At 46.1% G+C, this 25,571-nt stretch overlaps 1 protein-coding gene across 1 annotated transcript in view; it reads left to right on the top strand.

The window, feature by feature from the left end:
* The first annotated feature begins 19,548 nt into the window (after positions 1 to 19,548).
* SLF2 (SMC5-SMC6 complex localization factor 2) overlaps positions 19,549 to 25,571 on the top strand; it is a 31,664-nt gene continuing 25,641 nt past the window's right edge. Inside the window, exons 1-2 of the mRNA XM_065843258.2 lie at positions 19,549 to 19,840; positions 25,340 to 25,383. Of these exons, the coding sequence (XP_065699330.1) occupies positions 19,731 to 19,840; positions 25,340 to 25,383 (154 nt within the window). The 5' untranslated portion in view covers positions 19,549 to 19,730. The remainder of the gene's footprint in view (positions 19,841 to 25,339; positions 25,384 to 25,571) is intronic.

Below are 25,571 nucleotides of genomic sequence, written 5' to 3'. Positions count from 1 at the left end.
GGTGTCCCGTGGAAGAGGAGGTAGAGGGACAGACTGCTGCAGGAATGGGGGAAGAAAATCCACGTTCCAGCCTTGGGGAGGGAGCAAAGGAAGAGGTGGCAACTTGATTTTCCTGCCTGTCCAAAGAAAGCCAGTTTAAAAAAAACCAAACACCTTTGAGCTCCTGTGACCGCAGAGAAAGCTAGCTGGCAGTACCAAGGTGCATTTTGTGGCTCAGAAGTTAGGTGACAATTAAAATACCTTGCAATGTTGCTGCTTGAAGCAGTAAGAGGCTTTAAGGGAAGGGCTGATGGGTGATTTGAGAGCCTGAGCCCTGCAGGGTTTTGGACAAAAGCTGATGCAGCTGCCCAGTGTCCTGGGGAGGACACCTGGAAGCTGCAGCCTGCAGGACTGTCCCAGTGGTCACCAGAGCCTCCAGGGCTGAGGGGGACACAAGGGCTGAGGGCTGCACAAGGGTTTTCCAAGTTCCACCAACCACTGAGATGTGGTCCCTTCCTGGGAGGCTGCTGGGGGATGCAGCCCCAGCCTATGCACAGCAGGGAGGCTGCAGCTGGAGATGCTGTGAGGGTCAGCCCCTTAGTAGGCACTAGAGAAACCCAACAGAGAGTCCCAATACATGCTTATGCCCAGCCAGCACCATCCACCCCTCCCCAGGCAAAATTTATCTCCAGCATAGACTCATGGGTGTCTAATACAGAGGTAATTCCACACTTCAGCCTTAGCTGAGGCTCAGTCTATCTCCAGACCTAAACCTTCCAACATCAGTCTTTCTCTGATTCAGTGTCTGGCTCTTGTGCTTCTTTCCTTTCCTCTCTCTAAGCCAGCAAGCCGCCTGCATGCTCACATTCCTGCACTGAGAAATGTAATACATGGGGGAAACCACATCTTTCAGCCTTGCCCTTGGGATGAAAGATGTGGCATTTGGGGCAGTTTGGGCTCAGCAAGTGTTTTTTACACTGTGAAACCACGACAGTACAAGGCCAGAGATGCCCTCACTGAAAGAGCTCAGCAGCTTTGGCTCATCAGCAGAGCCAGATCCCTCAAAACTGGGTTTGAGGGGCTGCACCAGTGGCCTCAGAGCCAAGGTGGCAAGACAGACAGCTCTGCTGGTGCTCAGCCTGCTCTCATTCCCTCTATTTGGGATGCCAGCCCTATGCATGGAGAGCCCGGAGCAACCCACACGCAGCCCCCAAAACACTGATGCATCCCACAGGACAAGCTGTTTCTGCAGCTTTTGCAGATGCACCCAGACCCCACCGTCCTGGGGATGCTGGTGTGAAGGACTCCTGCCCACCAAACCCTCTGCCAAGCATTTGCACAGCTGCAGAAGAGCTCAGCTGTGGTTATAACCATCAGTGACATCTCGCAAGAAACCTCCCTCTGCGAAGGCACGGCCAGCAGCGGGTATTTTCCTGCCACAGGGACTCTCTGCCTCTCTCCCTTGCAGGGTTTCGCTCAGGCTGCGTCTCTCTGAGCTGGGGCTCCCTCTCCACCTGGCTGGCTATATTTATCCCATGTCAGATTTTCGCATCGAGACCTTCTGCCCTCTGGCCAGGTTGATAGAAATGGGATGAGATTTCCTAAATTACCAGTACAGGCGAGAAATGGAAATGAATGGGGGACATGCATAGGAGTTTGGCTGGTGCAACTGCCAGAGATGTCATTTACCCTTCTCAGCCTCCTCTTTCTGCCCCCAAAGAGATGCTGAAGGCAGCACATGCCCCATGCAGCTCCCCACTAAGTGTGCTGTGACAGTACAAACCAGTCCACTCTGCGCTGGCAGCCCCAGAGGAAGCGTGGCTGGGGGGGAAGGGAGTTTCTCCGGTTGTTTTTCCCCTCAGGGTTCCTGTTTCCCCTTCAGCCTCGGTCCACGGATGCCAGGAGGTGGCCCCTGTCCCCATGTAGCTTTGCAGAGGGTGCATAACGGTTACAGATGAAGGAGCCCAGGAGACAGAGGAGGGCTGGGAAGGAAACACAGGGAGGCAGGGGTGCCCCCTTGCCCCGCTGCCAGCACAGCCCTGCCTGCTGGCAGCCCTGAAACTCTTTGGGAGCCAAATCTGCTGGTGGGGAAAGGAGGAAAACCGCAGAGCTGAGTCACTCCTCCGAAGGCATTTGCATCTGGGCAAGTTCCAGTCGAGCCCCCTCCCGCTACCTCTGCACGGGGCGTCACGGATGGCTTACAGGAATGGCCGCATCCTTTCCTCCCCGGCTGGTCACGCTCAGCCAGCATCTGCTGCCGGCTCCGGCGGCTTTCCATCGGAAGGCAAGAAGGCTTCCCGTCAGGGAAAGATGCCCTGATGAAGAGGAAGTGAGAGCGAAGGCGAGCGGGGCTGCGGGGAAGCCCATCCTCTTACTAGAAATGGCAAAGTGGGTGCTGACTTCAGCATCCCCCAAAAACGGGCAAACTAGGGGTGGTCCCCCTCCACCAAGCTTTACGTTAGCAAACAGGACAGGATTTGGGGTGACGGTCTGCAGGTTCTGGTCCCAGTCCAGAGGATGCTCCTCCAGGGATTTAGGCTAAAGGAAGAGCAGCTTAAGAGGAGGATGCAGGGCAGGGAGCATTCTGGACACTGCCCCAGCACCTGCAGAAACCCATGTTTTTGGCTGGGGAGGTGAAGGTGTTGATGGAAAGGTGGCAGGGCTGATGTTTCCCACCAGTGGTGGGAGCTGGCAGGAGCAGAAGAGCCACCCTGAAGGTCACAGATTGGAAATGACTTCTCTAGGAACAGAAGCACAGAAAAGGGTGTTTCTTTGCCCTCAGAAATGTCCCAGGGAGCTGTAGCGGGGGCGAAGGGATGGCCCTGGTGCTCCCCCGTGTCCTGCCGTGGTATAGCCCCCAAATTGCCTGGGTGCTACTGGTGCCAGGAGTGCCAGCAGGAGGCTTGGCTCTCCAGCATGAGCACAAAGTGCATTCTGGGCTTCGTTGCTTGAAAAGGCTGGTGAGCCCCAGGCAGGGTCATGCTGCCTCTTCCCTACACTCTGCACTCAGGACTGACATCTCCCCAGAGTTTAAATCCCCCTGATGGGCAAAACCATGCTGCTGCTTGAAAAGAGTCTGCCCAAGGTCAGGCGCTGTGTGTGGCTGGGGCAGGATGTGTCCCAGGATGGTTAAAGCATCTCAGGGTGAGAGATCAGTGCCCGTGTCCAGATCTGGGACCCTTCGCACAGTGCTGGAACTCTACTCGATCCCTCCAGTGACAGATCTGCTCCTCCCTCCAGCGGCTAAAATCCCTGCTGAGCCCGGGGCTCCCACTGCCCCCAGCATCGCCCCGGGGCTGGGGCATGGAGGTGCAGGGGGGCCCTTCCCCCCAGTCACCCCTACACTGGGATACTGGGTGGGGGACCCCAGTCCCTGCCAGCCCTCCTGGTAGGGATGCTTCTGCCTGCCCCAGGTCTCGTCCAAGAGGAGACGGAGATTTGCAGGGGGATTTTGGACTAGGGACCATGTTACAGGTGATGGGAAGCTTTTGCCTAGTGTGGGATGGGGATCATGCTGTTTCTCACACTGCTCCATGCCCACAAATGCCTGATGAGGAATGCCAAGGGAAATGTCAGCTCATCTCTAAGTAATTCCTTTCAGCTAGACTTGCAGTCAGTATTTTGGAAAAAATATAGATTTTGGGCTTAGCCAGCACTTCTATTTGCAAACAGTGCCCTCATCTCGTAACTAGGGCACAGTGGGAGGTGAGAGCCGGTTAGCTGTTAGCTAGCATCAAGCTTTCCGCAGACAGTGCAAGGTGGATACAATAAGTTTGCTGAGGCCCTGATTCCGGGCTCCTCTCGGGCGGGCTGCAGTCCTGCGGGGTGGGGAAGGGAACCTGCAGAGGCTGGGTGGGCAGTGAGGGGTACACGGCAGCGAGGGATACACGGCAGCGAGGGGTACACGGCAATGAGGGATGCAGCTCTCCTGCATCCAGCAACCTGGCTTGGGGCACACTGGGAATTGTTTTCCCCTGTCAGTGCTGCGCAAGCGTGCGTGGAGCACAGGTTTACTCCTGCACTTGTGCTTTGCTGCGGGACAGGCTGGGAGGATGAGGAGAAAGAGGCAAGAGCTGCAGCTCCCCAAGCCAGGAACTGGTGCCATGTTGCTCCCGGAAATCCAGCTAGGATCCACCCACTGTTTACAGAGGAAAGTGCAGTGAATCATCTGTGTGGGGAAGGAAAACACATCAAACTTGGGCCTTTTTAAGCTTTCCAGGCAACTGAGAGCTGCCTGGAGAACACCTGACAGGGATCAGACCCAACTCAGCAGCCTGGGGGCCCCAGGGATGGGTGCGAGGGCTGGCTCTGCTGTGGTTTGGGACAGGGCACCCATTTCTACCCAAGCCCCATAAGCACAGGTGGCTAAACCCATTGCAGCCCACAGCAGCAGCACTTTCATCCCCACATTTCAGCCTGGCAGAGCTCTCGAAGTGTAGTTTGCCAGGTAGATGTCCTGGCTGGTAAGGAAGAGGTGACACTTGGAAATAAATGCTTTTCTCTAGACATGGGAGAAGGAGATCAGTTTGAATATGGGCTTGCTATAATCAGGACTGGGCAGCTACAGGTGCCCAAGCACAGGGGCATAGGGCCCTTGGGGATGGCCTGTGGTGCTCCACCTGGCCTCCAGAAGGACATGGATCTGCTGGGGTCCTCTGATGTCTCTGCCAGCACCATGGACTGTCTCAGATACCCTCTGGTGTCAGGCAGAGCCCAGGCAGCAAAACTGAGCCCTCAACATCTCAGCACAAAACACAAGAAAAGCTTACTTGCATCTGCAATAAATGACAGATGAAAAAAGAATTTTGTGTCCATGAAGAGCTGTGTTACCTTCCAGCTGCAGCAGCTGGAGCAACCACTGTCCCCACAGATGTGACCTTAAACCAAGTTGTCTGGTGCTGAACCCGTGTGCTGTGCCCCCAGGGCTGCAGCAGCAGAGGAGGGTGACCCCAGCTTCATTTAGCACCTGGAGAGCATTTAGGATGGGGTCTGGGCCTCAGCCTCATTAGGATCCACCAGTGGGAGATGGGAAGGGCAGACTGCAGGCACCTGTGCTCAGCATATAAAGGTCATGGCAGGCAGACCCAGAAGCCTGTTGCAGGATCCCTTATGTGTGTTCAGGGAAAGCTGGGTCCCTTCCAGAGGTGTGTTCTGGGGTCTTCAGAAAGTTATCAGGAGGGAAATGTGGAAATAAGTGGGGATACAAGGGGAGAAGACAACTAAAAGCCACCTGGGATCCTAGGCAGGGGTGGCAACTGCTGCTGAGTGAGCAGCAAAGGGCTGACATTGCCCAGGGGCTGTGGCTGCAGGGTGTCTGCAGCTGCAGCCCTGATGCCACACTGGCTGCTGACCCAGCTTTGGGTCCCTTTGGGGTTAGTGAGGTTACACCTGCCAGAGAGGACAGGAGCAGCTGGATCACATGTAGTAGCGAAGCTAGAGCAGGCACCTCAAGGAAGCCTGGGCTTCTTCACAACCTATGTTGGAGCTGATGCCTCAGGTGAAAATGAAATGTTCAGCACTTATGACTAAGTTGGAGGAATCAGAAAAAAATGTTGGGGATGCTCCCTTCAACAGAAATGCAGATGTATCAGCTCTGCAAGTTGAGGGAAGGTCTGTGGCTGGGTGGAGCTGAAGCAGCAGAAGGTGCAAGAGAGAGCTCCTGGATGGACCCTGCACGTGAGGAGTGCAGCCAAAAGCCGAGAAGTTAGAATTTAAAAGTGAGAGATGGCATGGGCTTCAGGGTGCAAAGTCACTGACCTGCTGCCCATCAGGAGTGGTTTTGGAAGTGACAGGTCCTTCATGAGAAGTGGGGCAGAAAGCTCTGGCAGCTCTGCAGGGACACTAGTGTTGGGAACACGGCCACACTGAACCATGTCTGGGAGTGGGCACTAGAGGGCTGCACACTCACGTTGTTGCTGTCAGAGGTGTCTCAAACTGCACAGCCTGGTCTGGGAATGCCGATTTACTTCTTCTAAACTCGGTGACCTGATAGAGAGAAGTGAGTAACTTTGGAAAAAAAAAAAAAATAACGATTACCCGCTACGTGGCTGAGGTGGTGATTTTTCTTCATTTTAATTGCACTCTGCTGCTGCCTAGGCCAACTTACAAGGTGAAATGAAGAAAGCTGTGTGTGAACTTGACGCTGAGGTGCATGTCCTGAGCTTGCCTGGTTCCCTGAGCCCTTGGAAGCTGCTCCAGCAGAGCCCTTGCTCCCAGGAAAGCTGCCTCCTTGGCAGAAGCTGTGAGCTCATTGTGTTTATTGGAGGTAAGCAGTGGCTGGGAATGGTGCAGGCATGGCTGATCCTGCCTCGGGTCTGGGTCATCCACTGGGTTCTCTCCTCACGTGGATTTCTAGGGAATGTGGCAACACTGAAAAGGTGGAAAATTAAGGTGCAGTTATTGAGTTATCTATCTCAAGTAATTTTGGAGCAATGTTCACATGACCACTTATGTTCACTACTTTTTTTTTTTTTTAACCTATATTTGGCCTTTCTGTTCCCCTGCAGGAAGTCCCCACTACTTTGGGGCCAGCTGTGGCCCCTCCACTCCATTTGCAAGCGCTTGTGTGGTTATTTGCTATACTGTGACCTTCCAGGACCTCTCCCCTTGGTGCAGTTCTCCTGCATGTGGCTCCAAATAACCTTTCCATTTGCCCACACTGTCACAGGTGGACCTGCCATGGCATCCTTGGTGTCTTCTGTGCAAGATGAAAGTCTGGCTGCAGTTTGAGCACCCTGTGAGAAGTCATGTCCATATCCTGCATGAAAGCCCATGCTAGCAAGCTTGAGATCGTGCAGCCTCAGCCCATCTCCAGAGAAGCACTGTGCCCCTATCAAGTGCCATCCCTGACCAGGAGCAGACCGCGGAAATCTGTTGCAGAACAGAATGTTACACAGCTTTGATTCAGCAACTGTTTAGGATTTGTTAAGGTAGATCACAAGTTTAATATATGGTTTCTAATAACTCTTAATCAACAGCTGAATAACAAAATGCTTTAAAACCATTCAATGGGATTTGCTATAATTAAAACAGCAACTTGATTACAGATTCAATCATGTGAAGAGTCACACTCTATTTACAAAAGAGAAAGTTAAATCACTTGCTTATAGACACACAGGTATATGATTAATAGCTTATGTACAAATGTATAAATGTTCATTAAAGCACCTCAAGGTATATGAGATGTTTGCTCTTAGCTCTGTTGAACGTTGTCTCTGTGTGACTTTCCTGCTTTGCACTGCTGAGAGCAGAGGATGAAAGTGTTCCCCTTGGTGCCAGCTCTTGTCCTCAGCTCTGCGGTGAGTACTGACAGCATCTCACAGCCTTCCCTCTTTCACGCGGGCCTGTTCGAGGTCTTGCTTCTCGTCTCCTGTTGAGTGTCCTGGCCGGGGTGCTGTATCACACGGCAAGAACAGCAGCAAATTTATCCTGCTTTCCTTTCCTCAGTTTGCCTCGCTGTAATGAACTGGCTCATGTTGAAGCTGAGGTCTGTACTGTAAAACACGTCGGAGACCTGCTGGGGGCACCAAACCCAGGGAGAACAGCACTGTCCTCCTGAGCAGATCCCCTTCTGCAAATGCTGTTTGGGGAGTACAGGTGGCTTCTCTCACACAGCACATGGATAAATCTTCAGGTGCCCCGTGAGAGATGTGGGCTGTCCTCGAGTACACAGCAGTGACAGCATGAACTGATGCGGTCTGCACAGGTTTGTACCCTGGGTGGGGAGGATGGAGTAAAACCTCTGTCGTCAAAGGTGTCAGTGCCATGAGAGGGAGGCATTTGTCAGAGATAGTCTCCACATGAGCTCATCAGGCTTTGAGTCCTGCCTTTGTCCTACCTTGTAATAACCTGGGTGGCTGGGGGCAAAAAAAGGAAAATCAATGGTTTCTTCCCCAGAAACTTGATATAAATGGAGTGTGGGGAAAGAACTGCAGGAATAGCTGAGGATGAGGAAATGTCTGCAGATACTGCTCAGGGAGCTGATAGAGCATGAAGGGAAGATAAAGCCAACACTTGGGAGATTAGGTAAAAATCAACCTGCCTATGCTAGGCACATGATGACTTTGGGAGGATTCATTAATACTTTTGCAAGTTAAACCGTACAGTTTTCACAGCACTAGCAAGTGTTTGTGTTCCTCCAATAAACAAATACTTTCAATTTCATTGTACTATCAGCACAGGCTCATTCATGGGTGCAAGAGGAACCCTAAATTGCATTTGCTTGGTATCATATTGGACTGGAGAATCATATTTATTACCTCTTTGAAAACCGAAGCTTTCCATTTCAGTCCAGGTTAAGGACTTGTAATTTCTGATCTACACTTTGGTAAACAGTTCCTGGGAAAAGCAGGCCAGTCACTTTAGAAACTACTTGTTGTATGTTGGATCCTTAGGATCAGCATAATTTTCCTCTCACATAAATCTTGTGTTGTTATGTTTGTGAAGACTCTTCGGAGCTTAATTGCTTTCTCTTAGCAGTGTTTGACTTGTATCAATCTTCTGATGAGAATAAACCCATCCTTTTTGGTTTTTACAGAGTCCTCTTGGAAGTGGAGCGATGGGGAAGTGTAAGTGAAAGTACTCTGAACCCCATGCTGGTCGGGTTTTGCTTTGTCAGCTTCTCACTGATGTTAGCAGGAAATAAGAGGCAAAGTTAATGTTTTTCTGCCGAAGGAAATTTTTGGGGTTTGTGTGGTGGTCTAAGTGGGACCCCAGAAAATTAGAAGTGCTTGTTGGGTCCTTGTCTAATCTGACTGTCAAACTACATGAGCAACTACAGAAAACTTGTGTTGCAGTAAAAGGGATAATTGGGTACGTAGGACACACAGGATCTGTTTTGTCTGGGATGATAACTTGCGTGAAGCAGGAGGGAGAGGAACCTGAATTTATTTCATGTACTGGAATGAGAAAAGCAGAAGGGCTGGAAATTGGATGTGAAATGAGCTGGCATGTGGCTTCGAACGGGCAGTAAAGTCCTGTGTGTGGATGGGGTGGTCAGCAGCCAAACACCCCCCGTGGGACTGAACACCAGTTGCCTGTGGGCGCAGGATGCGTGTGTGTGCAGATCCAAAAGGAACCTTTTATTTCTTCTTCTGGATTTCAGCTCTGCAGAACAGGCAAAAAGCATTAAGCCCCACAGACTGGCCGTCTTTCACAAGGCCATGCAAGTTGTTTCTCTTGACATTAGCCCACTGATTTATGCTAAACTAAAGTACATTTTTTTTTTCCAAAAAAAAAGACAGATCCAAAGACACCAGGAAATGAGAAAACCAACATTTCCCTTGATAATTTGTTCTATTAGTTAACCACTGACACTCTTCTGTTTCTTACTTCTCGTTTCAGTCTGTCTGGTGTCTGATCCTAAACATTAGTTCCTGTTACAGATATCAAGAGCAAATTAAAATGCCCTCTAGGATAGTACTTACTTTCTTCTCAGAATGTGAGGTATGGTAATTAAATCTCTTTTTGTTTTTGCGTAAGGCTGGACTTCAGTGCTATTGCTGTTTGTGGAAAAAGTAAATACCATCCCTTCCCCAGCAGCTGGTTTGTGCCCTCCCTCTCAAACCCACCTGTGCGCAGTCCCATAATGCAGCAGAGCAGGGAACTGATTCTGTTGGAATATATGAACTTCATTGTTGTTGGCTCTGGGTTATTTTCAGTGTGCAGTTTCCTCACCACAGGGCTGTATGGATGTTGGGTGGTGCAGTGCTGAGCACGGTGTGGTGAGGAGGAGGCTGGAGAAGTTGCCGGTGGGCTGGTGTTGCAGTGGAGCCCTGTTTCGGGAGTCGAACTCCCACCGAAGCCTTTTGCTTGAGAGATGCTTTTCCAGTCCCCAAATTAAAAGAAAAGCAAAAGGCTGCTGTGTTTGCCCAGTGCCTAATACAACCAGCCGTGTCTATGGTGCTGTGTAAGAAACAATAACAAAGCAGTTGTCAATAATAATGAAGCAATCAAGCTTTCTAAAGTGTGCGAGAGTGAAAAATGCCTTCCTTGCCTGACAGGAAAATGGTTTTGCTTCCTTGCCTTTGAAGGGCCACAGCTGCTCACTGTGAGGACAGAAATGGGAGAGGAGCAAGCATACACTGCAATTGTATATGGCTGACAGGGAGAGGGAACATGCACAAACCATTTCAGATAAATATTCCTGCCAGGATCATCCCAACTGAGGCAGAGGCAAACTAACTTATGGAAACATGGTTAAATAAAAAGCACACATGAGCTGGAGCTATTAGTGGGAAAATGCAGAAAGATCTTTGTTTCTACATTCCAGTCAAAACAATCTGGGTTGGCAAAAGGTCTATTTAATAAGCCAGGAAAAGCTACTTGAATGGAAATGGTTGAAGGTGCCATGACAGTACTAGGACAGGAGGGCTGAGGCTGTGGCAGCCTCTAGGAGAGGGCAATGAACTGTCTTGTGCAGCTGTGGCTGATACGGAACGTGAATGGAACTAATTGATTTGGCTGATTAGTCTCTTATCTTTACAAGTACAACTCTTCCCTAAGTAGGAATTAAAGGGAACTCCCTTGGCCCAGATGAGTGAAATATAAGGATATTTACTAAGCTATAACCATTTCTTACACCTATTTTTTTTGTGGCCCATTTAATGAAGCTGTAAATGTTTCATGCTTTGTATGACTCAATTCTACCAGCTCATAGTTTTAACACAGGAAATGCTTTCTAGGTGAGTTCATGCTGTATCATGTTTTATAAATTAAAAAAAAAAATCCTCAGTTTCTTCAAGGTTATTATATGAAAACAAAAGTTTTAGAATAAACAGGCTCTATGACTCAGCTTCTCTATAAACAAGACATTATAATGTTAATTATGAGTTAATTATAAACCAGGGCTGTCACACAATGCAAAGTTATAGGCACAGCTGAGCTCCAAACCATTTCATTATCAGAGATGATATTCAGATAATAAAACCCAGCTAGCCTGTTGAAAATACTAACCTCGTACCTAGAAATTGACTTTCTAAGGATTAAAATGGCAATTTGGGTTCTAGAAGGTCACTCATATTTCCCAAGGTTTATTTTGAAACTGTACCAGTTTATCTTAGCTCAGGGTTTGAGATGTGGGATCAGCACAGATTGTTTATGTGATACCAGAGTCAGCAGTTGATCATTAAGTGGCAGAGAAACTACTGAGAGAAACACCTGTGGGTGTCCCAGGATGGGTCTTCAGTGTAACTCTGAAATCAGAAAGAATGAATTTTGGTTGCATGCAGGTTGCAGTAGTGGAGGGGCCTGTTTTAGTGATGCTAAAAGTGATGAAAACATGAAGTGGAACATGGCGGGGAGCAGGCAGTTTTCTCTCCTTTTTAGCCAGGCTGGGGATACTGAATGTACGAATTGAACCGTAAAGAGAAATGGATGAAGAATAATCCAAGATAAGCCTACAGATATCTAACATTTGAAAAAAGCAGATTGATTTATTTGAATGCTGTGTTGCATTGAGCTGCCTTATTGCCCTGTGACTTTGTCACTAGGAGTATATTTACATATAATCACTATAAAGTGCAACTCTGACTAGCTTAGGCATATCTGAAACCACTTTCAAATTACTAGGCTCGTGAATCCCTAACAATGTTGCCCTGCAGAACATTATTTGGCAAGGCATATTTGAGCATGTACAATGTACATTTAGGTATCTGTCTGTTTTGACATGTAGCCTGCAAAACTGGCAGGGGTTTTGGCTAAACAGCACCAGTTGCTGGACACATCTATCTATACTGTGCTGACTCACACTTACGTGAGTTACTAAGAGACTGTTGACAGATGAGAAGGATTTATTGGCTAAAGTTTTACAGGAGTCTGTCCAGTGTCCAAGGGCATTCAGTTTTCATGCAGTCCATATAATGGCATAAAAGGTATACTTACAATGTTTGCAGAGTATGTTTGTTAAACTGTTGTGAAACTGGGAGGGATGGTGAGCACTGGAGAACAGGATTGGAGCTAAAAGGTATCTTGAGAAATAGTCTCAGGAATGCAACAAGGAAGGGTACAAAGGATTGCAGTGAGTTGAAACAATGAACTGCAAGGCTGTCAGATGGAGAGTGGTTGTTCAGCAACAGCTCTGCCAGAAATTATCTGCATGTTGTAGCAAATCACAACTCTATCTGGGCGGGGGGAAATCCGAGGTGTACAACTGTTCTGTCTGTGCTGTGGGTCAGCCTGGGTGAGATTGCTGGGGTGCTGGACTAGGAGAGTGTAGAAAAAGTCCTTTAAAAAAGATTTGCCAGTACTTGCCACTTTTGATATATCAACCTTCCATTTGTTCACTCACAGATATGGAACTTGGATAAAAATAGTAGTAAGGCAGCATAATATTGTTTTTGAAATACAACAAAGTGTTCATTCACTTTGACTAGACATCAAATGTCCTGCCCATGCTTACTTCTGATGGAGGTTGTGCCTCTTCTTGTCCTGTCCCAGCAGGTATTTCCCAACGAATTGTTTTTCAGGCTGAGCAGCCCCTGACTTTATTAGATCTCTGATTGCCAAAGAAAGATAACACTTGAGACTGATGCAGGGATTCTCTCAATATTTCCAAAAGAAATTTTAAGAGTTTGGTCACAGCACAACATGTAAGTGGAAGAAGAGGAGAGAGGTCTGGCAACTTTGATTTAGCTGACTGAATTTGCTGAATAACATTTCTGTTGCATTGTATACTGAAGGCAATGTATTCATTTTGTAGAAAAAAAGCCAGAGAAACATGGATGAGCTGCTGAAGGGAAACCCTTTCCATGGACTGCTAGCAGTGAATTGCCCTTCATAGCTATTTTTTTGACCTTTGTGTCAAGAGTAATTAATCTTTACAGTAACAATCAGTGAGTAACAGGATGTTTACCAATAATTTAGTGCTGTTCTTCTTCAAGAGATCCTCCATAGAAAGGGATCTGTGAGGATGAGAATTAGCTTTGGTGAATGTTGGCATAATAAATGTCTGCTGAAGAAGGTACAGGTGAAGGCCGTTTCCCTTTTAGATTTGCTTAAGCTGTAAACCAAGGTATTTCTAGTGCTCATGACAAAGGAATTTTGTATATGTGGTTATATGGCTCTCGACTGTGAAGATTACATATTGAGAGTCCTGGCACTCACAAATTTGAAAGACTCGAGTAACTAAAAGCTAGGGTATAGGAGAAATAGAATAGGTAGAACTTTGGGTGATTTGAAGCTTTCCACTAAAATGATTGTGGGAATGGTATGCATGTCAAGAAAATGATTAATGTGTGTTAAAGGTATGAGCAAACTACTTAGTGATTTGTAAATGTGTATTAATGTAGTAGAATTATTATGGTACACAAAGCTATGACAGATGGTATTTTCTACACAATGTGTCCCCTTGACACATTGTGCAATGCTGCCAGCTATTTGTCCAGTCAAAAAAAGGAAACTAGTGTGCTGGTTGAGTTCCTGGCTAGGGATGCCAATTCCCTGGATTATGCAGGCTCTGAAATAAAAGCAATTACTTCATATTTTTTAGATAGGAAAATTCCCCACTGGTTAAATTATTACTGTAGTTGAACCTGTGGTACTGCAAATATTCTCTCCAGATGTTCAGCTAAATGAAATTGCAGCCTTCTGCTCAGTGAGCTGCATGTCAGGATATCAGTGTCTGCTTGGTAAAGGAGGTGTAAATTGGTTCCTGGAATGCTCAGTAGGGATTCTTCTGAGCATCCGAGCGAGCATCCAATCTGATAACATCTGGAAATTAAAGTGGGAAGGAAAGACATTCTCCAGAAAGATGGAAGAAAAGGAAACTGGTAATGCCAGGGGATGTCTGTATCTGAACTGTACTGTAATTTGTGGCTGTGCTGAAACCATACAGCAAATTGGTGGTGAAGGGAGCGAAGAGTAGCTGAGGAAGGCACAGCTGGGCAGCTGGGTCCTGCAGGCGCCTGGAAAAGGAGGATATCAGCTTGATGATCTTGCACAGGCTGAGATCAGACATGTTCATGTGAGGTGCAGCTATATGCTCAGGTACACATTTCAGTCAGAGGAAGCCAGTCTAAGTCTAAAGAAAACATCCTTATGCTGCTTTCTGAAGTGAGTGTTTTTCTACTTTAAAAAACAACAATGGTATAGCATTCAGCAGTCCCCTTTGCTATGCGAAGAGTGGCTTGCCTGTAGCGGAATGCTTCCACACAAGTGTGGATTTTATCCTTTCTACCAGCTCCACAACTTTTTTCAGCATCTGTGTTCTCCCAGGAAAATCAGGAAAAATCTCCACGTTTCCTGCCCCTGTCCATTTCTTGCCATATATGCATTCAAATCAGTCACCTATTTTGTATTGCTTCCTATTTTTCCCCATATGTGTCACATAAAATGATACATAGATGGATGCTGAGACAGAGTTGGTCTTTGCTTCCTGTCCCACCCTGTCTCTGCTATTGTTGTGTGGGTAAACCAAAGCAAAGCTGTGAAGGACAGGAAACCTCGTTATTGTAGCTGTTCAGCTGAAATAAGGGGAAGCTTGAAAGCATGAATAGTAAGCAGCTAGGTAACGCTAACCTGCAGGTATCTGCAGCCATTAAACACAATAGTATTCATCAGAACACCTGTGGCAGAATATGATGGTATCTGAATATAGCTCTGGGATATACAGAATGAACTGCTAGTAGCTAAGAATTAGATACAGCTTGAAAGGATGATTAAATGCATTAGTAATGAAAATCATTGGAAAAAATCTGTGGTAGAAGATAACCACAAACATGAAAATGCACCATGCAATGTACAAGAAATTATTTTAATATCTCTAAAGGGGGATGATGGATGTGAATTTTTGGGTTTGGGGTGCTGGAAAGTTGAGCTCCTCCCGAAGTGTGTCATTTTATTGCCAACACACAATGTAGTGATCCCTGCTAGTGAAATAAAAGAAATGTGTGATTGGAGTGCTGGTACGCTGGGCTTTGTGGGTGAGCAGTGCTCTGGATGAGACAGATTTGGGAATCTGTGCTGCAAACTGTGACCAACTGTGTTCACAGTGGTTGGTGGGAGAGATGTGCCCGGGAGGAACAGCCTACATTGTACCTGGAGCACTTGTGTCTCAAAACCCCTTTCTGAGTCTAAACAGACTCTATAGGTACATCTAGATGTATATGGCATATCAGTATGAGCCTCTGTATTGGAGAAGACCATTGTGGTCAGCTTCCCCTTCCCCACTGAGTAACAATGAGTGATTGCATGTGTGTGAATCGTGAAAGAAAAACAGCATTTACTGTCTGCATAGTTATTTGCAATTAATAAGTCTATTATAATGGCTTAATTAAAGATATGCTAATAAATATTAGTTGTTTGGTTTCTCCACGGACTTGATCCTGTATCAGGAAAAAGGCAATTGACAACAGTCAAACTTCAAGGGGAGCAGATTTATTAAGATACCTGGTTTTGCCCTTACCTGTCATTCCGCATAGGTTCCTGAGAGAGATATTCCTTTTGCAGCCTCACTGCTTGTTTCTTTGCTTCTGTTCTTGTACTTAATGTTCCAGGAGGCTTCATGGTCCTCTGCCACTTTGGAAAACTATCTAATCTTTTCACTCTGATTCCCTTGAGGTAGCACAAGGTCAGTGGTTTTGAACAACTTACCCTTTGCTGTGCATTTGGTGAGGTCAGGCATATTGAACAAGGAGGAAATGAACAGTCACAATAGTGAGACAGGAGGTCCCTAGAATTTCAAAGAATGTGGTTAGGGTAAGTATTTCATATGGAGCTTTGAAACAGTGATGTTATAAAGTGGATGCAGGTTCACACTTGAAGATGGCCATCCATGTGCAGTGCCCCACATGTCATACACTAGATTACTTTGCAACCTGCAGCACTTCCTTCTTCATTTAGGTCAGTGTTGCAAGTTGCCACCAGCGAACCACATTTGTCTCACAAATTGTTTGAAGAGGAAGTTTGAGCTATTGGTTGAACACAGCTGATGCCCTCTTTTGACTGTCAAGGGTGGCCCCATGACTGTGAGTATCCAGTGGCCTACATACATGTCCATACTTCTCCACAACTGATCTGCTGGCGCTCTGTCCATTTGCAACATGTGGAGATGCTAGTTGCTCTTTTGCAACAACGCAGAAGAGCCCAATAGAGGTGGTGGTTGCAGTTGTTGTGGGGGTTGGAAGCTGGAATGTGCCTAAAAAGATCTTTTTTTGCCAGAGGAGCAGGTGTCTGCATGCAGAACCCTTTGGGTGATGGATCTACCAAGGGAAGCAACAAACTTCTTTATTTTCTACAAATAAATCTGAGGTACTATCTCTCTGTGTGGCTTTTGAAATTGAAAGCAAACAAAAACTGTTCAGGAAATGGATGTGGTTTTTTTACAGTGTGATTTCAGCTGCCATTCAAAGACTTCAGAAATACTTAGTTTCTAGTGTTAAAGTAAGGTAATTCTGTGTTGATGGGTGGTTTTCTAAAAGAAAGACCGAATGTACTGATGTATTTAAATGAAAATTGGACAATTCCGAAGTCCAGCTATGCTTTCAAAAGCCAAAAAGGCAATTTCTTCACAGATTTGAAATGGTGCTTTGATTTCACCTCCTTTGTTTCTTTGACAAATGCGTATGTGCCCTATCAGATTCAGAGCTTTAAACTCTATTTCGAACATTTACATTAAAATATTATAATAAAGAATTCACGGTCGTGACTGATATGTTTCAGATGTTAATGGGCTGTGGCTAAATCACAGTTCTTCAACATGATGTAGCTGCGCTGTGGGCAACCTGTTTCCCTGTGGATACTGCTTAAAACCTCCACCCTCTGAGATGCTTCCTGCTTTTGTTTGAAAATAAAAGTGTGAGTCACTCTGGAAAGCTATTAAGGAAGAGATGAAATAAATAGCAAATAATTACTTGCATAATACCCCAGATTCTACTTGTAAACCTTATCAAGTTTCCTAGATTTGTACTTTTTCAAAGTTTCTGGTTATTTGTGGGTGTTCAGACTGTGTGATGGGAAGAACTAACAGAAATAAAAATCTGATACAATTGCAGCTGTTGCACAATTTTTCTTACTTCCTCCACTGTCCTCAGTACCACAATACCCTGCCTTCTGTGGTTTCTGAATTTCACTTGTCATAAGCAGATTATTATAAGCCACGTTATTGCTTAGGTAATTACTGTTTTTTGTGTCCTTGCTGTCTGCTCCTTACGAAAAACAGCTTCACCTTGCCATCACTAATGTTTGAATCAGACTTTCTGTAGAGGCTGTTTGGTGTCTCCACATTTCCTGCAAACCTACCAATGCATTCTGACTCCTTTGTTGTGTTTTGTAACTGTTTACGTCTCCAGGTCATGTAGCTGTAAAAATGCCTTTATTGCAATTTTGCAAGGTTAAAGTACTAAACTGAAAAGCAGAGCAAATGTTTATATTATTTCAACTTCATCTCTTCCTTCAAGGTGATATAAAAATATTTCTGGAATTCCTGGCTAACACTGGGTGTGAAATTTTAACACTTTCTTAGGCAGTAATTCAAACACACACTATTGTCTTTTCAAGCAAATCTATACTACAGCAAGCCCAAGAAAATCACACCAACCATAGACATGGATTGGTTTGTGCTGTTGTGTTGGGTGGGTCTTAAACTATGTTGTCAAACAGCAGGATCCCCTCCTGGGAGGTTTCTTACAGAGGTCGCAGCCAGGGACGGTCCTGGGGCAGAGAGCTCCTGGCTGCAGACAGAACGGTGTAGGGTGGGTTAAAGGAAGAAAGGAGCCACGTACATGATGTGATGGCAGCCAGTGTTTTACTCTTTGGAGGTTGGGTTTAAGGCATCATAAGCTACATGGATGAAGGCTTTTGAAAAACAGACCTTGAGGGACAGAGCAAGACAAAGGTGGAACGGTTGGGTTGTGTGGTACATGGCAGAATCAGATCTTTCGCATGCTCGAAAAACAGCTTCCTGTTTTTATTTTGGTTTTCCATTACTGTTACCACTGCTTTGCAGACTTTCCCTGGGCCAGCCTCTCTCAGGCAGGGTGCAGAAAGAGGCACGAAATGAGTCCTGGTGGACAGCAGGATGACCACAAGCCAGCACCGTGGCCTTGTGGCCAGGAAGGCCAATGGCATCCTGGGGTGTATTAGAAGGGGGGTGGTTAGTAGGTCAGAGAGGTTCTCCTGCCCCTCTACTCTGCCCTGGTGAGACCACACCTGGAATATTGTGTCCAGTTCTGGGCCCCTCAGTTCCAGAAGGACAGGGAACTGCTGGAGAGAGTCCAGTGCAGGGCAACAAAGCTGCTGAAGGGAGTGGAGCATCTCCTTTATGAGGAAAGGCTAAGGGAGCTGGGTCTCTTTAGCTTGGAGAAGAGGAGACTGAGGGGTGACCTCATTAATGTTTACAGATATATAAAGGGTGAGTGTCAGGAGGATGGAGCCAGGCTCTTCTCGGTGACAACCAATGATAGGACAAGGGGTAATGGGTACAAACTGGAACACAAAATGTTCCACTTAAATTTGAGAAGAAACTTCTTCTCAGTGAAGGTGACAGACACTGGAACAGGCTGCCCAGGGGGGTTGTGGAGTCTTCTACTCTGGAGACATTCAAAACCCGCCTGGACACCTTCCTGTGTAACCTCATCTGGGTGTTCCTGCTCCAGCAGGGGGATTGGACTGGATGATCTTTTGAGGTCCCTTCCAATCCCTAACATTCTGTGATTCTGTGAGTCAGTCCCTTTGGGTGGGTTTTGTTCCCTGGATCCAAGAAAATCATTAGAAAAAAAGTGGCCTGGGTCACCTCCACTCTCAGACAAAGTGTTAAAATACATAGAACCAAAGCTGATTTCACCAGGAGCTACCCCAGATGACCTCTGAGGGCACTGTTGTGATGAAAGAAGCTCTGCTCATGTCACCTCTTACTCCTGCAGACGGGGGACAGGGACAGTGCTTGCTTTTAACTGTTAAAGCAGCTGGTGTGGAGATATTCTGGTACGGTTAATTTTTACAGAGACAAATAGCATGAACTTGCACGGAACGTTACAGATAGCAGGACTGGGGTTCTTCAATATTGCAAATCTGGTTCTTCAGGTTGTGTAGTTCAGGATTTTGACCCTGGGTCAAAACGTTTGGAATGTGGAGTGCAGCACGTGGGGCAGTCACACAAACGATGCACTTTATTGGGAAGGGCGTTGTAAAGTAAGGTATAGTGACACTTGCACAGTGGGCTGTGGCGGCACAGGGCTGCTCGCTGTTTGGGTTTTTCACCTGCAACAGCTGCGACTTCGTCAAGTGGCTGAGGAGGCACACCCGCAGCCTGGGTTTTCTCACAGAGGCAGCCTAAGTCCCGTAGTCAGCAGCTCCCTGCCCGCCCTGGCCGTCCTCCTGTGAGCGCCCCCTGAGGGCTGAGCGGCCGCCCCAAGCCCGGCGGGCAGGAGGGTGGGGCCCGCCCCGCACGCTCCAATCAGAGAGCGGGAATGGGAGAGGGTGAATGGCACGAGACCAAGGCGCCAAACAGCCCTTCCTCCCTCGGCCGCGGAAGGACGCTTCCACCGCTCTCTTCGCAGCCAATCATAAACGCGCTCCATCAACTCGGCCCGCCCCTGGCGGTAAAGAGCCAATGGGAGGCGCCACTACTTCGGCCGATCAGCCAATCAGCGACCGAGCTTCAAAAAAAACCCCACTATCCAGTCGCCGCCCGCCCGCAGCCCCCGGAGGCGAGGGTCGTTTGGGCCGCCGGTCTTTGCTATGGTGCCGGGAGCGGCGGGTCTCCCTGGTCCTCTCTACCCCCTCCGCCTTGTGGGGTCAGGTGGGCAACCCGCACCATGACCCGGCCGCTCAGCGTGGGTGTGCCGTGCCTAGGTCCGCCCGTCACGGGGTTCCAGCGCCATTTTACGCCGGCGGCCGCGACCAAAGAGACGGGCCAAGGCTTCAGGTACGGACGGAGGGCGGCTGAGGGGCGAGCGGGCGTGTGGGAGGTGGCTGCAGCCTCCGCGATGCACCGAGCTCGCCCCGCGGGGCACCTCTCGATTCCCGGCGTGCACCGCGCCTCCGGCAGGGGGCGCCCCCGGCGTGCGGCTCCCGGCGTGCAGCGCGCCGGGCCCGCGCGCAGGTGGAGGGGTGGTCGCGGGTTCGGGGCCGCTCCGCGGGTGTTCGGCGATGGGAGCCTGGCGGCGTCGCTCCCCTCTCCGGCCTTGCGGCCCCGGCTGGGCTTGGCAGGTGGGGGTGTGAGGCTGTCAGGGAGCACGGCGGCGTGCCAGCCGTGAGGAGCGACCGCTGTCCTTCTGATCCTACTCCCGTCGCTGGAGGTCCCGCCGTGAGGCGCTGGGCCGTGTCTGTGTGGTGCTGACAGTTGGTGTGAGGTGAAAGATACCTGACAGGGCACACGGAAACTGGAAATGTTTGCCGAAGTACTGACCAGCATCTAAAACGCATTATTCGAAATAGATAAGTCCACCCAAATGTGCTCCCATCTCGTGAGTTAGTGGACACAGCCACCTGCAGAGCTCAGGAGGCTTCGGGAGTTCGGCTCTGAAGAGAGAAATCCAGTTGTCATAGATTGAGCTCTCAAGCCTATCCCAGCTGTGACCGGTGCTGGAGGACACGGTCTCCAAGGAAGGCAGCGGTGGTCAGGGACAGCAGCACCTTGATTTGTTCTTGCTGTTCATCCTCTCTTTTGATAGCTTTGACATTTGAAGGAAAGAGGGAAGGTGAAAGTTCAGTTTCGATTCCGTGTTGCTTCTTGCCCAAGAAAGTGAAACTATTTTGTGTTTCCGTCTTGCTGCGGTCATCTAAAAGAACATTCTGAGGTTTTATGTGTGACTTTTTTGTTTTGTTATTTCTGCAGTGCTTTTCAAGATGCTCCATTGCATCAAAGATGTAGTTACATTTGGCAGTTTATTCTTGTTTTGTGTGGCTTTGCCTTCTCTGGTCTATTGTTAGTGCTCACAGCACAGATTTTTTGAAAGTACGGTTTTTATCCAATCAGAGATAAGCAATGATATGACTGTAAGCACTAATTACTTTTAAAGACTATTCCAGGGTTTATATTTTTAAATAAGTGAAAGAATTTCCTGCCTTATTCGTGCAGGTTGTGCCCTTAATTTTGAAAGACCTGAAAGGTCTGTTAAGTGCATCTCCTGACTGCGTAGCTTTGTCAAATGAGGTCATATATTCATGGATTTTGCCTTTTCTTATCTGCGTTTTTTAGTGGTCTCCCTGGTGTCTCATGATGAGATTTTGCCAAAAAAAGATGGAATCATTTTTAGCAGGGATAAATGTTTCATTGAATATATGTATTTTGATTAAAAGTGTTAACCAGAGCTGTGCAGTTGTTGACAAAGTTACATTAAACAACGACTTTTGTGTCAGGTAAAAGAGTGAAAACCAGTAATTACCATTCTTTCATTGGTTCTTCATTCTTTTATGGCTGATTATTTGACCTCTTCTTAAAACAATAGTGGAAATTGTCCCGTGAATAGTCTTTGAATAGTTATGGTGCTGTTCACCTAAAAAGCCACGTGTTCTTTTTGTACTTCCATATATATGAAAAGCAGGTTAGAAAGCCCAGTACTTGCTCATGTTCCTCCTCATACTGTATCACATGCTTTGAAGCTTCTAGTACACTTCTGTGTCTGAGATACAATACAACACTTGAGAAATTATTATTCTATTTTAGTGGGACAGTTCCTATCCCTTGCACTTCCAAAAAGCAGTAGAATGCAAAGTAAAAAATGTCAGTGCATAAGCACTTTAAAACAAATAGTCTAAGACAAATCACTTTCTACTCCACTTGAACTTTTATCCCATTAAAAAAAAAAAAAGCCTTTTTCTTTTCAGTGGTAGTGCCTCTAGTCTCTCAGTTATGTTATACAAGGCTTTTCATAATTATGTTACAATGCCGTTGCACTTAGAATAAAAGACAACACAAAGATACCACGATGAAATAGTGGATGTGGGAAGGAGATAAGCAATTATTTTAACTCAGTGGCTGCGGAAAGAAGGAATAAGGTAGTAGAAGGCTTTGGGTTTGATTTGCCTTCAAGGTGTAAGTGTAGAGAGAAACCTGAGAGGTAAGTGAAGATGAGATTTGGGCTGCCACAGTATTGCAGATGGAGCTTTAACCCGGAAGGAAGAAGTACAGTCAGTTAGGAAAACAGAAGGGTTTTGGAAATATGTGCAGTGCAGGAAGCTGTGGGCACCAAATAGTTTTGAGAGCGATCACAGGTAGACACTGAGGAATGCAAGGTGGAGAGAGCCCTACTGTGAGAAGGGGAGGTCACGGTGTCAGAGTGGGAGGTTGTGTAGGGCAGAAAGACAAATCCATCAGCAATAGCAACAACAGCGAATAAACCTGCAATTTAGCCTTTTGCTTCTTCTCTTGAACTGAAATTTGGGGATCTTGTTGGGAAGTATGGCTGTATTTTGGTCTACATCAAATTAATGTGAAACAGGTCAGAGGTAAGTAGTGCATGACAAATAGTTTTTCTGCCAAAATGATGGTTTTATGCACTCACATATTCTGAGTACAGGTGGGTTTTTATTGAATTACAATGTTCTCAAATGTCACCGCTTGCCAGTAGCCTGATTAAAGAAGTATCAATGCATTATAAACAGCTTTTTGTGTTCCTGTAGGTGCTAAAAATGCAGAAACCATGTTAGAAAATTTGAAAGTGAAAGTAATAAGCTTACGGAAAAATTCCAAATTAAATTCAAGTTTAGTTTGAACAAGTGAGTGGTGGATTCTTCTGGCCTGAACTTCAGAAACAGTTATTGAGTCTGTGAAAGCACAGACGTGTATGCTTGAATATGTTAGCTTAGAATCTGGAATAAATAAGTTTTGCCTTTGTAAACACTGTTACACAGACAGTGATGATACAGCTTTGTTTTGGAAGACACAGAAAGATTACTAAAGTGGAAGAAGGTTTAAACAAATCTGTATTATGCTTGCTTTCTCACACCAATATCTAGTTGGAACTTGAAGACAAACTTTCAAAACAGCCTTAAGTATAGCCTTGAAGTTGTGAGTAAACTTCCTTGCTACATGGGAGAAGTTGAAGACAGCAAGTTCCTAGTTCTTGATGTATTTTAGTGATCAAATGTACATGATTCAGACAATCTGCCCATTTTTAGAAGTGACATTCTTGATACTGAAAAGTCGCCAAAAAAACTGTTTAACACTGTTTTTAAAGTGTTAAAAAGCAGACACTTTTATTACAGCACACTGGGTGCTTGGAGGATTGCTCCTCTAATCAAACATGCGCGTGATTCGCACTTCTTGGTTATTTATTACATATGCTTATTGCATCATTTGTTTCTACTGCTTAGTTAATTGCATTAAACAGAAATTATTTCCATAACTCCGCCCTTTGCCAGTAGTCCATCTTTGGTATTTGAGAGTCTTCATCAGGGGTCTCTAGTGGTCCCCGGTGTCATCAAAGCCTGGTGCCCTCCCCGGTGTCAGCTTCTTGACCTAATTTCTTGAGCATGCATATTGTCATTTTTGTGCTGCTATTCTGTAAAAGTGATGTAGCTCTTCTTGGTTTAGTGGAACATTCCACTTTCCCAGTTTGCAAGGCAAGGACATCACGCTTTGCTTCATGTCCAGTCTCTATAGAGCTCCTGTTTCTCTGTTAGGTTTCTGTTACATTATGCCTAGTCTTGCTATATTAGGCTGTCTTGCTACATTATGCCTAGGGCTTTCTGAAATATTTTTGTTTCTCTTATCAAATCCCCCATTTTCTTGAGACTTGTTCTTATAAAACATGTCTCATAATTATTAGTTTCTATAATTTCTGTATTGGAGTTGGAAACAGATATTACTGCACCACCTAAAACGGTGAATTGTAAGGCAAGCTAGAATGCAAACTACAATAATGTGTGTCATGATTGCAGATAGACCTTTTAGCCAATTTACATTTGGTAGCCATGAAGTTATTGTCTTCTAAATTTCCTCAAATCCCTAGGTGGTGTCATCTAGGTGCAAAATTTGTGTGCATCTCTGTGCAAAATTTGTGTTTGCTGCCGTATTTGGTGTATGACAGTAGAAACTCTTCCGCTCTGGTCTACGTATGCACAACAGCTATTGTTAATGACTCTGCGTACTCCTTGTAAGGCTAAAAGTAGATCTAGAGACATCCTGTTTTGCATAACTACTTGTGGTAAGCTGGTAACTTCTTGTATGGTTAAAAGAGAATCTATAGTTCGATTCCTTATGCTTTCTATGGTGGCTGAGATATTGACTAATGTTTTTTCTAAATCACTTACTCTAAGTCAAGGTAAAAACCCTCTAAGAAAACCGAAATCTGGTGGGTCGCTCAGCTATGGCATTTATGACTCATTTGACACGTCACATAGCTTCTTAACCATGAGCCCGATGGGTTTTGATTTTTGCCAGTTAGTGTGATGTTTGGTACTAAAGCTTCTAGGGTACAAGAACCTTTCCATCCATAAGGCAGCACCTTCCAGGCAGTTTGCCCACAGAGCTGATACCACCCTCTTATCATTCTCTCGTGAAGAAATGGCTTGGGATGCAAGAACACCACTTATTCTTTCCAGAGAAAATACCTCTGATTTAAAGCTCTTAGTAATGTTGATGTGTATGTGTAAAAATAAGATGGTTGTAGACTGCAGTTTCTGTTGGAAGCCAAAGGTGCCCATAATGTGTGCTGGGAGAGATGGTGCTGACACGTGTATCTTGTTAACGAGCAGTGCTGGTACAGGGTCCTGCTGAGAAATCTGACAATAGGAGTTTGCATTCCAGCCTGGCACCAAATTGGGGGGGGAGAGAGAAGTAAAACAAACAAACAAACAAACTCAAACAAAACAAACACACACCCACACACAGTGGTGCACAAAGGGGTTTGGACAACAAGAAAGTTATGGGGTTAGTTGAACTTTACAACTTGCAGATACAACTGTTTGGCTGGACTTGATTGCAACTAATAATGCATTGGAGAGGGTTTGGTTGTTGATGGTATTGATTAGGTCAGCACTATAACCCTTAAAAAAAAATTATGGTAGGACTTAGCAGCTCAAAGTGCTGGCAGTGGAGGTGGGGAGGTTGTTAACATCATCACATAAGGTACTGGTGAGGTCTCATGCAGAACACTGGCTACAGGCAAGGTCAGTCCCAGTTGAAAAAAGCTTAGTTTAAGCTGGAAGGGTGGTTAAGACTTACTAGGATGATAAAGGAAACAGTTTGAGTGAAGAAACTGGCAGGTTGGCTTCATTAGCCAAGCAGAGGGAAGGCTAAAAAGTGATGAGGATGATGGTACTTTCTTTAATCTGTGAGAAAGAACTATCAGAAATAAGGGCTGCTTGCATTTTAAAAAAATGTAGAAATAAATTACAGCATTTTAATTTTATCAATATTCACTGTATGGCCATTTAGGTATTATTCTTTTAAAATGACAAAGTTATGTTTTCTCTTCAGAAACAAGACCATTACAGAATTCTTCAAACCAGTTTTAAACCAAGGTAAATATATGTTTTTTTAAAATGGAAGTTATTTATATGTGTTTTAATTATAGAAATGTGCAGAGTTACAGTCCAATCTCATTCCAAATTTGAGCAGCTATACAATGCTTACTAAATATGTCAAAATGTGTACATTTAAACATTTTCTAATACTGTAACTGAAAACATTGATTTCTTATTAAAATTAA

The sequence above is a fragment of the Patagioenas fasciata genome, chromosome 8, assembly GCF_037038585.1.
Source record: "Patagioenas fasciata isolate bPatFas1 chromosome 8, bPatFas1.hap1, whole genome shotgun sequence".
NCBI classification, from domain to species: domain Eukaryota; kingdom Metazoa; phylum Chordata; class Aves; order Columbiformes; family Columbidae; genus Patagioenas; species Patagioenas fasciata.
This window is presented reverse-complemented; position numbering and strand designations above follow the sequence as displayed.